The sequence below is a fragment of the Cynocephalus volans genome, chromosome 7 (genome assembly GCF_027409185.1).
Source record: "Cynocephalus volans isolate mCynVol1 chromosome 7, mCynVol1.pri, whole genome shotgun sequence".
NCBI classification, from domain to species: domain Eukaryota; kingdom Metazoa; phylum Chordata; class Mammalia; order Dermoptera; family Cynocephalidae; genus Cynocephalus; species Cynocephalus volans.
This window is the reverse complement of record NC_084466.1, coordinates 148756362-148771481: the sequence shown is the minus strand read 5'-3', so window position 1 is coordinate 148771481 and position 15120 is coordinate 148756362. Positions and strand designations below refer to the sequence as shown.

Below are 15120 nucleotides of genomic sequence, written 5' to 3'. Positions count from 1 at the left end.
TAAGTTGCTCCTCAGCTGTCAGGAAAAGTTTGCAGAGGAAGTCTTTGAGCTGAGGCTTGAGGTACTGGCAGCAGTTAGTAAGGTGAGTGTGGGTGGGATGAAAAGGAGGGAAGGGGTATTTAGGTGTAGGAAAACATAACATCTTTGAACACTGACCTCAGAAAATCACAAATGAACTTTGGTACAGCTGGAAGTTCAGAACCAGTGCAATTACGAGCTTTGGGTGAAGAACATTACTGTTTCCTCATTAATATTTGCACACTGGTGCTTAGGTATACTGGGAGCTCCATGTTGGTGGGTCGATGTTCTATGAATTAAAGAAGACACACATTGGACTTTCAATCTTGGTCTTACTTCCCCAGAGATATAGTGGAAAGTTGTCTTATATAAATCTTTTGTTTTTTAATTTTCATTGTCTTATATAAATATTTATATGGGGGTCCATTTGTTTATCTCTCCAGCATTTTTTTTTTTCTTTTGGAGGAGGATGCTGGCTGGTACAAGGATCGAACCCTGGACCTTGGTGTTATCAGCACCACACACTAACCAACTAAGCTAACCGGCCAGCTGACTCCAGCATTTTTTGAGAGGCATTAGGGCCTTAGCTCTGCCAGGCATTAGGGATACAGCAGTGAACAACACGTTTGGTCTCTTCCTGCTCTGAGCTTATAGTGTGCAAGCTATTACATGATTAGTGTTAAGACAGGATGTTCTTGGTGCTCACTGCCTTGGCATCTAACCTAATTTGGGGACTAGGTAAGAATCTTGTTGGAAGTGACATTTAAGAGGAACCTGAAAGAGAAACAGGTCGTTGCCAGAGCAAGTAATGGGTGGTGGTGAAGAATGTTCCAAGTGAAATGATGGCATGCATCAAGTTGGAGATAAGAGGGCTGTTTAGTGCACTGAAACACATTGTGAATGTAGTGAGAGATGGGCCTGAGAGATGATGGGGGCCTGGATTGCAGTCATGTGTCTGTCTTCACCAGCTTCTGGTGAGTGTTTGAAGTCTGGCTTCTCTCTAAGTCTGCAACGCCTGTGAAGGCAGGAAACTAGTCTAATCCTGTTCACTGCTAAGTCCTACACCTGTCAGGTGCATACCTACTGTATTAGTCCATTTCTGTTGCTTATAACGAAATACTTGAAACTGGGTGGTTTATAAAGAAAACAAAATTTATTGCTTACAGTTTCTGAGGCTGGGAAGTCTGAAGTCCAAGGAACATATCTGGTGGTGGCAACAGTCACCCCAGGGGTCTCATATTGCAAGACTGTGGAAGCAGAGAGAGAGAGAGAGAGAGAGAGAGAGAGAGAGAGAGAGAGAGAGAGAGAGAGAGAGAGAGAGAAAGAGAGAGACAGTTTCTCCTCTCTCTTCTTTTAAAGCCCTCAGAACCATGTCCCTGACCACCATTTTTAATCCATTCACTACTGCACGGTCCTACAATCTAATCACCTCTTCAAGGCTCCACCTTTCAATTACCATAAAAGGACTTCCCACCCTCTTTAACAGTCTCAAAGGGAGCTAAGTTTCCAGTACATAAAACTTGGGGAACACAATTCAAGCTTCAGTGAGTTTTGGGGGGACGTATTTCAATTCACTATACCTACCATGTCTGGCACATGGTCTGCACTTGATAATGGTTTGTTGAATGAATGTATTACTGTGAACCTTAATCTACCTTTCTGAAACTCACTATGTTCACTGTACAAATTACTTACCGCATTCTTGTAAACAAAACCATAAATGTGAAAGCATTTTGTCAATTGTAAAACATGATACTTGTTTTAAAGCTGTAGGATAGATATTATGTTGCAAATCCATACAATGGAGTACCTATGTTGTGCTCACAACTGTTTTTTTTGAGTCTTGCTTACTCCACTCAAGTTGGACCCCCCCCAAAAACACTGTATTAGAGAAATTATCCAGTCATATGTAATACAAAAGCAACTGGCTTAGGAAAAAACTTCATTAGCCTGATTGCTTCCTATTACTATTTCCTAAAATGGTTTCTATCATATTCAGGTTGCCTGTTTCCTACTAAGTAAGCATTAATCAATGGCAAGTAGTTATACTTTTCTCCTGGCCCAGGTTAGATCCTATCTTGTCCCTCATTTTGTACTCATGTATTTTCACCAGTGAATCATTACCTCCTTGAAAGCAGGCATCTCTACCTTTTTTACCTCCAACATCCAATATTATGGCTGTTAGCTGGTACTGAATATCTGTTGCTTAATTTAACAGGTAAATTTATCCTGGAAATTGACATTATACCTTTACTCATTCATAAAAATGGTACTAGAGTCTAAATAATTTTATTTAATGCACTTAAATGATCAACGGCTACTATATTACCAAATGCTTCTTATACTTCAAATGATTTGAAAGGGAAAAGGATCAATATATAGTAATATTGATTTAATTTTACCTCCCAATTTTCTAGTATTTGTCTTTTCTTCTTTGAGATATGATAATGGAAAGTTAAGAATGTCCGAAAGCTTTTTCTGATATTTAGGCCAGGTTTCTTTTTTTGAGTATTTTATTGTTTGCATCTCTCTATGGTCTACTAAATAGTTTTCTAACTCCAGCTCTTAAAAGAAATATTTGCTCTTACGTTCAGCTCTTTAATTTCGACTTAATTATTATCTACACAAACAAGACTCTTGATCCTGCCCATAAAACAGTTCTTATAGCTTCTTAGTATTAGTTGCTTTTAGATCAAACCCGTCTGGCTCTTATTATTATTTTTCTTTTGAGTAAGCTCAGACATATGAAAGGAAGAACTCTTTGAAATTAATTTCAAAATAACCTTTTGTAAAAAAAAAAATGATTTTTTGTCCATATCTGCATTTCTCAAATTTTCTTTATAAATTTAGATAAATAGAAAAACTTCTGTGTGAAGGCAGAAGGAATGAGGAGGGAATTTGTGTGTGTGTATATACTGTCGTTTCCCTATTCATTAATGCAGTACCCCCTCATTAATTCACATATCCTATTATTACAAAATATGTAATAAATTTGCAAGAATTTATTCCACTGCTGCTGCTTTCTAAACTTACCTTCTGAACTCAGTTTTATACCAAGGTGTTGAGAATTTGATTCGGTTGAAATGGCTTTCAAGTTCTAGGTATAGTAATTAATCTGTGAACATTGAAATTGTTAATCAACAATAAAAGACAGGGCCTGTTATAAGTCGATTTTTTTCACTAACACTCATTTTCTTAATGTTTGTGACGTGTGCTGTATGTAAAAGCGACGACGCTCCAGGGCTTTTTGCTCTACACCAGGCTGCTTCTTCCCCACTCGCCTCCATTCCCCAGGCAATCCCTGTGACACCAACTTTTTCACTTTGCCAAGATATGAAATAACCTTGCTTGTTTATTTACTGCGTCCCCCCCGCCCTATGCTTGTCCGTCAAGGGACAGGTCACCACTCTTTCCCAGTAGTGACCAGCGCTGTCCCGATGATACCTGCTCAAAACATATCCGTTAAGTAAATTCAGCATTTTCATGTAGCTAGGACAGGCCATTCCCTACCCGGATAGGACCTTAACTGTATCTCTGCATGACTCTGCACAAACCGTGTTGAAAATCAATCTGTGCAGACGCCTGCCTTTTCGCCAGACAGAAACTTTGACCTAAAACTCACCTTTCCCACCCAGATTCTCGCTGGAGGAGTGGAGGGCCTGAGAATGCCCTACCTAACGCTACCCCGCGCAGTCCCAAGGGGACACAGGGCCTCCAGAGCCTCCGCTCCCACAGCGCGCCTAAGACGCCGGCTCCCGCCACGTCAGCCGGCGCGCGTGACACCAGCGCGCCTGCGCAGGGGCATGCGCGGAGCGAGCGCGGAGGCCCACCCTACATCCGGGGCCTGGGCGGCGGCACTGCCGTCGCACGGGAGTCACGTGGGCCGTCCCTTTCCTGTCTCTGGCCGGCTGGGCGCGGGCGACTGCTGGCGAGGCGCGTGGAACCTCGCGCTGGTTCCTCTTCGTCTCCTCTCCCGGCCAGGCCCACTGAGGAGTTCGCTGAGGCCGGGTGAGCTGAGCCTGCCGCCAAGATGCCGGCCTATTTCCAGAGGCCGGAAAATGCCCTCAAGCGCGCCAACGGTGAGTGGGGGGTCGGGGCGCGCCGGACTGGGGCGTCTCGAGGCTTCGGAGGTCGAGGGCCCGGGCCTGCTTCTCGTTGCTCCGCTGCCCGGGTTGCGGCTGGAGAGAAGCCCGATGCGGCCTGCCCGCCGCCGTCCCAGCCCGTGGTCGGGCATGGTTTTCCTTCCCAGTCCGACCGACCAGGGGTTGGGAGGCGCGAAGCCCGGAACCGTCACCCCGGGGGCCCTTCCTTTCCCCCGCCGCCTTCTGGTGAGTCTCGGGGGCCGCAGCCCGGGAGACAGGCCTTGCTCGGACCCGGACTCTTTCGCCCCTGTCCGCCTCCGCTGGCGCTCCAGACCACGGGACTCTCGTCTGCTTGGGCCCCGCGCCCCCGGCCGCCATCTGGGAGTGCCGGGGAGGAAGAAACATGGCTCCCTCCCGGGGACAATGCACGCGAGAGCCTCGGCTCCACCTCCCACCGGGGCCGGGAGCTCGGCAGTCCCACCTCGGGCTCTCCCGCAGAAACCTCCGCCCCCCGAGCCCCGCGCGGCGCTTTTCTGGGTCAGGGTCCACTGAGCCTTCAGCCAGCCACTTGATATCTGCTTCTGGGTCTCTGACCCATTTAACCGGTTTCCTGTGTGTTTTTATTTTCCTGGCATTGAATGGGGTCAGTCCAAAAGCCTATTCTGAATCGAGAAAGTTGGATCAGACTTAATATTATAAAGGGACTTGAGGTTCTCTCTTAACGATAACGAAACTGAGGCCGAGAGAGAGACAGAATGGCTTTCTTTTTCAAGGTCACTCCGGGAGTTAGTTGTTGAGCCAGGAGACTAAAACCAAAGTCTGTTAACACAGAGATAAGTTTTTTTCGCCACAACGCTGCTACCTGCCATTCCTGTTTCCTTCCATATGTGTACTTAGGACCATGGTAGCCTGCAGGGAAAACTTGTGTGCCAAGAGGCATTTATCACATTGGCATTATGGGGGTGAAAATGGCTTATGTATGTCTGTGGTCCTTGAACACTTTACTGTTAAGGGGTTTTTAAATCCTGACATCTTGTAGATGGGCATACCGTGTCTGTTCCAGTTTTGTGTTTGGAGAGCTTATTTTGTTAGCTGTTTGGAAATTCATCTTGTGAAAAGGTCAGTTTGAGGAGTCACTACATAAAATCGATACTACTGATAATATGTCAGGGCCAGAGATGTGCTCACATACTTTTTTTAAACTAAAAGTAACAACTTGGGAGGGAGGGAACCATCTGGAATAGGATAATTCCACATTCTGTGGACTAGAGTAATTTAAAAGACCTATTAAAACTACAACATGGATCTGATAACTACTCATTCTAACTAGCGATCTTATGGTTAGAACAGGCAGGAAGTTTAAGGACGTTTATAAATTCATAGGAAAGAAAATAGGTTGAAATGGAAATTTATCACTCAAACTAAAGTGTAGCAAAGTTACCACATTTTTGGATGTTTTGAAACTTAGAATTATACTATGGTATGCAATGAACTATAGAATTATACTATGTGGTGCATATCTATTATAGATCTGTTTTAAAGTTATTTGTACTCTTTACCAACAGGCATTTTTTTCCATGCTTGTAGGCACTGTAGTCTCTGGCCTAACTGTTACACATTCGGTGTATTCAGGCTTTGTTTCCTTCATCAGTACTTCCTTTGTAATCTTCATGTGAATTTAGTATTTCTGTAACTTTTTAAAACTAGAAAGAATACATAAATTTATCAAATCTTTTTTCAGTTTCTAAGTTGAAATAGACTTGGTTCATGAAGGGCAAATTAGGGTAAGCATCTGAAATTAAAGTAGGCAAGATGAGAGAAGGATTCTGGGGGCGGGGGGAGACTTGAATTTTGTTTGTAGTTGACTACTTGCTGCAGCTCCTTTAAGCTGTAGTGTGGGGGTTTCTGTGGTGGAGATGCCTTACCTTCCAGGTAGTAACCTCTGTACCTTTTATCTTTTGAGTGAGGGATCCCTTCTCAGTGTCAAAGTGAGCAGGTTGTGGATGGCACATGTCACTGCTTACAAAACATTAAATAAGACAAGAAAAAGGCATTCCACTCAGCAGAAATAATCTCTTCATCTAAATGTTTGATCTGTGAAATTTGTAACCCCAAACATATTTAGACCTAATTGGTTGCATTGTCTTAATAAAATGTAAATAAATTTAAGTAGAATAGTCATTCAGGTCATCCTAAGCTTGAATATTAGAGCAGTATTTTTGGAAAAACTTATAGTAATCTTTGAGGAAAGTGAGAACTGGCCCAGCAATTACAAGCAAGAAATTCATATCCTGTAATCATTTGAGGAAGGCTCCTTTTGCAGATTATGTGTGATGTTAGTAGTGTCAAGCTAGGTGCTCCTGATCCTGTAACACTGTACACTGTACAACCAATGCCTTAAAAAATAAAATTCTTATTAAACCCACAGATTGAGTAACATTATAGCTTATCTATTTGGTCTGTTGCACAAACTAGTGAAAATGAAGGGCTGACCTACACTTTTTTTCTTTTTTCTTATAGATACATAGTTTTCAGTCACGTGTCTGAAAGGTAAACTCAGAATGCCACCCTCTTAGTAATAGTTTATACTACCAGATTTTAATTTTAATTTCTAGAATATTAATTTGGAAATCAATACTTCTTTAAGTATTGGAATAGAGCCTTTAGTGTATGGTGGTTCTGATAATTCAGAGGAACTAAATCCTCCTTGTGTAGAAGTTTTGGATAAAGACAGGAAAACTCACCATCATGGATTATCATGAAAAATCTGTTCCCATTCCAGTTTTTTATTTGTCTGCTATCCATGTTTTGTTTTTCTTTCGTTTTTGTTTTTGTTTGGTGGAGGTGTTTGTCCTATAAAACATCTTTTCATGTGTTACTTTGGCTTGATTGAGACTTGTTTCGAAGTTGAAATATAGGATTTGGTATAAGAAATTTTGATAGACTCTTTGGGAAGTGAAAAATGTTTTTACTTTTAGTTCTGTCCTTAAATAAGACTTTTTTAGAATGGTAATAAGAAACCACACTCTCATTTAAAAGTAAAACTGACTGGGCTGGTCCGTGGCTTACTCGGGAGAGTGTGGTGCTGATAACACCAAGGCCATGGGTTCGGATCCCATATTGGGATGGCCAGTTAGTTCACTGGGTGTCACTGGGTGAGTGTGGTGCTGACAACACCAAGTCAAGGGTTAAGATCTCCTTACCGGTCATCTTTTTAAAAAAATAAAATAAAAAAAAAAAATTTTTGTCTATTTTTTTTTTCCTTAAGAAAATAATGATTTAAAAAAGGGAGATGTAGTGTTTTAAGACATTTTTATAGTGTTATAGTTCCCACAAATTGTTTTTCGAATGGGCAGTGGGAAGATTTTATGTATATATGTGTGTGTGTGTGTGTGTGTGTTTTCAAATGGGCAGTGGGAAGATTTTGTGTGTGTGTGTGTGTGTGTGTGTGTGAAATTTGGCAATTTTTGAATATTAAATTGAACTTAGGGCTGACTGGTTATCTCAGTTGGGTGTGGATTTCTGTATTGGCCAGCCATGGGGGAAAAATTGAGCTTAACCAGTTTCAATGGTAAATCAAGTTTCAGTATGAATTTTGGAGGTACACAAATATGCCTACACAAATAGGCATAGCATCTTTCAGTTGGGATTTGTCTTAATGTTTTTCTCATATTTAGACTGGGTTAAATAAGTGGAGAGATTCTCTGTTCATGGATTGGAAAACTCAGTATCTTCAGTTCTTCCAAACTTGTGGATTCATTGCAGTCCCAATCAAAATCCCAGCAAATTATTTTGTAGATTTTCAAGTTGATTATAAATAAAGTTTATACAGAAAGGCAAGAGAGCTAGTATAACTAATACAACACTGAAAGAAGAACAAAGTTGGAGCACACACTATCTCATTTCTAGACTTTACTATAAGGGTACAGCAATCAAGACAGTGTAGTATTGCCAAAAGACTAGACATATTAACTAACAGAGGACAATCAGAATAGAAAGCCCAGAAATAGACCCTCTTTATAGTTACCTGGTCTTAAAGGAGCAAAGGCAATCTAATGTGTTCTTTTGCCTCTACTGGTAGCATGAACTGGCAGAAATTTCATCAGCCTGATCAGTGTGACTGTGAAGTCATACTTGAACTTTGCTGTGTTTGCGGGGGGAGATTTTTTCCCTCATGTTTTCGTTTTCTGGAACTTTTAATAAATCACAATGGAATTGAATGAAATTCAGTTTTACCTGTAGACCATATTTTGAGATACAGGTTGAGTATTCCTTATCTAAAATGATTGGGACCAGAAGAGTTTTGAATTTCAGATTTTTGTGGATTTTGGAAAAATTGCATATACATAGGTATCTTGGGGGATGAGACCCAAGTCTAAACACAAAATTCATTTGTGTTTCATGTATACCTTGTATACATATCCTGAAGGTAATTTTATGTAATACTTTTGATAATTTTGCAGATGAAACAAAGTTTGTGTATATCAAACCATCAAAAAGCAAAAGTGTGCAGGCATGCATGGAAAAGATATATTGCAGCTGAAGGGGATTGGGAAGGTCTTTTCCCTTGGGGACACTGAATAAACTGTTATGCACCTGCATTTTAATTGCAACCTGTCACACAGGTGTGGACTTTTCCACTTGAAGCATCATGTCAGAGCTTAAAGTTTTTGGAGCATTTCGGATTTCAGTTTTTCAGATTAGAGATGCTCAAACAGTCTTTTCATTGTTTTACCTTGGATAATTACGGCATAGCTTTAGAAGTCAAAAATAATGTGATCTTAAAAAAGGTGGTCGTGGATTAAATTAAAACAGCTTGTTGAAAAAGCAAGGTTTGAACTTTTGTGTAGTATGCATACCTGATTTTAATTTTCCTGAATTACTTTTTCAGAATTTCTCGAGGTTGGCAAAAAGCAACCTGCTCTTGATGTTCTTTATGATGTTATGAAAAGTAAGAAACATAGAACATGGCAAAAGATACACGAGCCAATTATGTTGAAATATTTGGAACTTTGCGTGGATCTTCGCAAGAGCCACTTGGCTAAGGAAGGATTATACCAGTATAAGAACATATGTCAACAGGTACAAACAGAACTGGATTTTATATCTTTAATAAGTACTTTTAGTAATTTGCAGAAGAGTTTACTTTTCAGAGTTAACATATTTTATATCTCTTAAAATTTGCTTTTTGAACATTTTATGGTTCGTTGGAAGAAATAGTTTAAGTTCGGATTTTTTTTTTTTTTTGTGGGACAATTAGGTGAACATCAAATCTCTAGAGGACGTTGTTAGGGCGTATTTGAAACTGGCAGAGGAAAAAACTGAAGCTGCTAAAGAAGAATCCCAGCAGATGGTCCTGGACATAGAAGACCTAGATAATATCCAGACTCCTGAGAGGTATGTGGTTAAACTCTAGTAAATATTTTCATAGTTAATTCAGCATTTTTCTTCACCTGGGTCTCCATCATTCCCATTTAATGTAGATGTTTATCAGAAAGAACGTGTAGCTTTGAAGTTCTAAGTGTATGATAACCAAAAAAATTATGTAAGTAATATTCAAAATGCATAAAATGGAAAATTACAGTCTTAAAATAGAAGGGCATATATTAATTTAAATGGTTGTAATACAGATTGGGAATTCAGTTAGTAGACAGTGAAAACCTTACATTGTGTACAAAGTTGTTGGAAGAACTTGCACTATTTTATGATGATCATTGTTGGGTTTGTTTTTTTTAATGACATGGCAAAGTAGGAAACCATGTCTAAAATTATTTTCAACATTTTTTCTTTCTCTGTAGTGTTCTCCTAAGTGCTGTAAGTGGTGAAGACACTCAGGATCGTACTGACAGATTACTTTTAACTCCATGGGTTAAATTCCTTTGGGAATCATATAGACAGTGTTTGGACCTACTTCGAAACAATTCTAGAGTAGAGCGCCTCTACCATGATATTGCCCAACAAGGTAAGATGAGAACATGAAATCTGAGTAAATTGATTTGAAAAGTTGACTTAAGAATAGATTTTTCAGAAGATTAACTTCCTTTTCTCCATTGTACTTAACTAGTTTTTACCCTTATTGAAATATGATTGGCATTCATTTGAATATTAATGACTGAATAAGAAATTTGTTGTACTAGTTAAAGATAGTTCCTTATGAAATGTATCCCATTGATGTCTCAAAGACCTTTTAAAATCATTTTGGAATTCCCTAGGTGACTGAAAATAATAAACTTTTTCATTGCTCTCTGGTAAACTTGAGTTCTACTTTTGGTACCTTGTTGCATATTCCTTAGAAGGTTCCTTGGCTGTGCACTGGGTTTTTAAGATCTCTTTAAGATCTATATTTTTAAAGGATTCCATGAAAAATATGTATTTTTTTTTTTTTTCTTAAACAACATCACTGAATATAGAATTAAGCCTTCTTGATGACTAAGGATCATCTTAATAAATATGCAGTTGTTCTGCATGCACTTTTAATCTGTGAAGGCCTGTATTGAAAGTATCTTCTCTCTTTCTCTGTCACTTGATACTCTTTCCTGTGGTAATGTAACCTTTTATCTGTATGTGACTGGGTAACTTAGTGGAGAGTGGCTTGTGGCTTTTTTCTACTTTGCTCTAGGTATAGCTTGTGTTGTCAGTCTTACAGGGATGATTGGCATTTGCTTATTCGAGTGTTGAGTGACTTTGTGACTAAGAATGTTTTACTAGGAATATTGGAACCTGTGTTTTGTTTTGCGTACATGGCTAGCATATGTGTATTTTCACTTAATAGAAGTAAACTTGGACTCTTTAGTAACTTGACATAAATATTAACGTGAAGTTAAACTGTATCACTTTTTAAAAAGCCTGTTGAAATAGAAATACTACATATTTTTTGAGGACAAAGATATTCTAAAAATTATTAAAGTATTGCATGTATGACATTAGAAAATTACCGTGTTTTTTAATGGTGGAGCAAGTAGTGCATATATACATCTATGTATACAGTTGAAATTAGGTTACTGTAAGCCTCCAATTTTATTACATAGTTTTAATTAGTACAAAAGCATGTTGCTTTCTGTGTAAGTTAGATGTCAAAGTTCATTGTATTTCAGGCTAGAATTTTTTACTCTTAGGATTTGGAGTGATAGATCTTTGAAAGGTAAGTCTTTCCTAGATCTAAGTTCCAGTAGTTTCTCATTTATGTACCAGAATATATTTTGGTTCTAGGCCAGATGTGATGACTGCATCATCTTTGATTTTGTCACGGTTCAGTCAAAGAGGTAGTCAGGACACATGAAATGAGTTATGAAGCTTACATTCAAAGACTGATGAGTTTGTGAATCTTGTTTAAATAACTGATCTTAATATGTGAAATAAAATCTATTCAGATATTTAAGTTGACAGTAGGAAGTACCTAACATTTTATAATTATGCTTATAGCTTTCAAATTCTGCCTCCAATATACCCGTAAGGCTGAGTTCCGTAAACTGTGTGACAATTTGAGAATGCACTTATCGCAGATTCAACGCCACCATAACCAAAGTACAGCAATCAATCTTAATAATCCAGAGAGCCAGTCCATGCATTTGGAAACCAGGCTTGTTCAGTTGGACAGTGCTATCAGCATGGAATTGTGGCAGGTATGTGTGAATTATTAGCTTTTCTTTCTGGTAATAATGGACTATTACTTTTTTTCCCAATAATGAGTATCTTCATCTTGGTATGCTTTGGTTAATTTCAATAGATAAGGTGAGGAATTTAGGATTGTCTTATGGAATAGTGAGAGTTCTAGATAGGAAATCTCAGAATATTTTGGTTCTAGTTGCTGTCTGTGAAATCTAGGCCAGATCACGTAATTTCTTTCAGACCTGGTTTCTTTCCAAATAAAATGTATGTTTTTATTTTTTATTTTATTTTATTTTATTTTATTTTAATTTATCAATATACAGTGTGGTTGATTTTCGTATCCCTTTATTAATTTAAAACGGTATGTCTTTATTGCTGCTCAAAGTGTGGTTCCATGACTGGTGTCGGTCTGTGAACGGTTTAGTCCATGGTGAAGTAAGTAGAGGCAAAAAACATTTACAATTTTTTTTATAGCAATTTCATTATAATTTTGTGTCTGTTCACTATGATAATAAAATAAACTTGTCCTTTACTACAGATAGTTGTAGAAGTGTGCACTAGACTATTTCCTAGGTTTCTTGGTGCTTTTAGCTTAGTAATTTTGTGTGGTGAATACCATACATTGGAGATCTCAGTGGTGGTGGGAAGCTCGTCCTCTACTTGGCCTTTTTTCCATAAGAATCCTCAGAGACATTTTGACATGATTTTGTAACCATGAAACTTGAAGGCCTTTATATATTTGACAAAATATATCTAATTGAAATTACAGAGGAAGAAACTAAAAACCGGGAGTTTTTAAGGCCAAGTGAAAATGTGATTTGATTTTTTTGTTCTCACCCCATAATATTTTCCTTTTCTGTAGGGAAACCCATCTTAAATACTATCTCTAGAAGACAAACATGCTTATTATAGAAAAAATAGATAAGTTAAAGGAACGTATTCACCCGTTATCTCAGCACTCAGAAATCATCCGTTTATTCTGTTTTACATCGTTTCCAAGTTTTTTCTTTATATTCTCCCAAGTGGTATGATAATATGCAAATATCTTCTTTTTTAGTGTGCTCTATCTACTTTACAGTATTTCCTAAAGAATTTTAAAAAATTTAAGGAGTTAGTGTTTTTGTAATTATGGTTGTTTTCTTAAACATATCAGGTATTAAATTATAGATGAATAAAAAGAACAACACATGAAGACATTTTGTCTGCTGCTTTTATTTTTGTGTTCTGTGTTTGAGGTTTCATAGAATGATTTGAATTAGATTTTTTTGTATTAGAGTGCAATGCCTGTAATTTATACTGCTAATTTTTTTTAGGAAGCATTCAAAGCCGTGGAAGATATTCATGGGCTATTCTCCTTGTCTAAAAAACCACCTAAACCTCAGTTAATGGCAAATTACTATAACAAAGTCTCAACTGTGTTTTGGAAATCTGGAAATGCTCTTTTTCATGCATCTACACTCCATCGTCTTTATCACCTGTCTAGAGAAATGAGGAAGAATCTTACACAAGATGAGATGCAAAGGTAAGAATGTTATGGGTGGATAGTGTTGAGATTGTGAAGCATATCTTCTACCAAATGGCATAGTAGTAGTATGTTCTGTCTAGGTCAGGGTTTCATAGCCTCTGTACTCGTCACATTTTGGGTTGGACAATTCTTTGTTGTGGGGCACTGTCCTCTGCATTGTAGGATGTTTTAGCATTCCTAGCCTCTGCATATTATATACCAGTAGCAGCCCCCCGGTTGTGACTACCAAAAATGTCTCCAGATATTGTTCTTCTTTGACTGTGTTTTTGGTCTTTGGTAGCTGTCGTTTGTCTGATAACCAACTCCACCAAAAGCCTGGTTGAGAAAATTGATTAAGAAGATGACTGTGTTAATGTCTGTTTTTAGAACAAATAAAACAAGATATGTACTTCTATCAAATAATTTTTTTCATGTATAAATTATTAACTGTAGAATATTTGGGATACACACACATGACCCAACAACCTATAGACCATTTAACTTACTTATTTAATTTTTTGGCTGCTGGCAGGTATGGGAATCTGAACTCATGACCCTAGTGTTATACGGCCGTGCTCTAACCAACTGAGCTAACCAACCAGCCCCATTTTACTTTTTTAACATTATGTATATTGCTTGTTTTCTTTCAGTCGTGTTTCAAAAATACATTTCAGCTGGACTAAGGCAACTCACACGCCAGTTTTTTTCTTGTATTGGTAGACAATATTATTTTGGCCTCCCGTAGAATTATGTGCACCAAATTGTTTTTCTTATAGTTTTACAGTGATACATAGAACCGACTCAATGAATTCTGCTGGTATATTTTCTTTGAAACTCTTGAGGACAGTGTCCATTATGTCATTCCCTGGTCTCTTATGTAATCCACATCTGTTCAATACAAGAAAAAATTTATTTTCCTTCAAGATACTTAACACTGTTCCTTCAAAAAGTACTATAATAATAATGAGCATTAGGCTATTTAGCTGTATGTATATTATTAGGTTTAATCTTCACAACAGCCTTAGACTCAGAAAATTAAGTATTTTAAGATCACAGTCTTGCAAATGGTGACACTGAGATTCCAGCCCTCAGCTCCGGGGCTCCAGAGCCCACAATCCTTAGCATTCTATAGTTTTCTTAATTCAGCCTGATTTCCCTCTTGTGTTTCAGGGAAGTGAAAATTTAGCTTTTCACCTTGTGCCCCTCTCCCACTCCACCACTCCCCAAAATGTGTTTGCATATGGTACTTGTAATTTTTCTTCCCTTATTTCCACTTATTTCTTTAGTTTTTAAAGCTGCCCTAATTAATTTTGTGAGGAAGTGTGGGGGACCATGAATGTGTCTTTTCTGCCATCTAACCAAAATCTTTTTCTGTAGTTAGAAAACATTGACAATAGTAAGTGGGTGATGAAGTTCTTATTCTCCAGGTATTCACTTAAGCACAGGTTAATGCCATCTGTGATAGAATAATATTTATGAATATAGTTCACTATGATGATGTATGTATTCTGTCACTGGCATATCTTACCAGATGATTTCTGCTTCAGGTAACACTTGCAAGCTTAGATTTAATTTTGTTCTCCTCAGAATGTCTACAAGAGTCCTTTTGGCCACTCTTTCCATCCCTATTACTCCTGAGCGTACTGATATTGCTCGACTTCTGGATATGGATGGCATTATAGTTGAAAAACAACGTCGCCTTGCAACACTACTAGGTCTTCAAGCCCCACCAACGCGAATTGGCCTTATTAATGATATGGTTAGTATAAGTTTCAGTAGTTTTGTAGCTTTGGATAGAAAACTTTGTGGTCAGGTTTAATAATTCATGATTAAATACTGGGAGTTCTGATTCATTCATTGCCAGGGGATTTTGATGCATGGACAGGGAACCACTGGTGTAAATCAGCA

At 38.3% G+C, this 15120-nt stretch overlaps 1 protein-coding gene across 1 annotated transcript in view; it reads left to right on the top strand.

Moving 5' to 3' along the window:
• The first annotated feature begins 3903 nt into the window (after positions 1 to 3903).
• EIF3A (eukaryotic translation initiation factor 3 subunit A) overlaps positions 3904 to 15120 on the top strand; it is a 35291-nt gene continuing 24074 nt past the window's right edge. The window contains exons 1-7 of the mRNA XM_063102006.1: positions 3904 to 4097; positions 8992 to 9182; positions 9361 to 9497; positions 9899 to 10062; positions 11523 to 11722; positions 13022 to 13230; positions 14800 to 14971. Coding sequence (XP_062958076.1) covers positions 4049 to 4097; positions 8992 to 9182; positions 9361 to 9497; positions 9899 to 10062; positions 11523 to 11722; positions 13022 to 13230; positions 14800 to 14971 — 1122 coding nt within the window. The 5' untranslated portion in view covers positions 3904 to 4048. The remainder of the gene's footprint in view (positions 4098 to 8991; positions 9183 to 9360; positions 9498 to 9898; positions 10063 to 11522; positions 11723 to 13021; positions 13231 to 14799; positions 14972 to 15120) is intronic.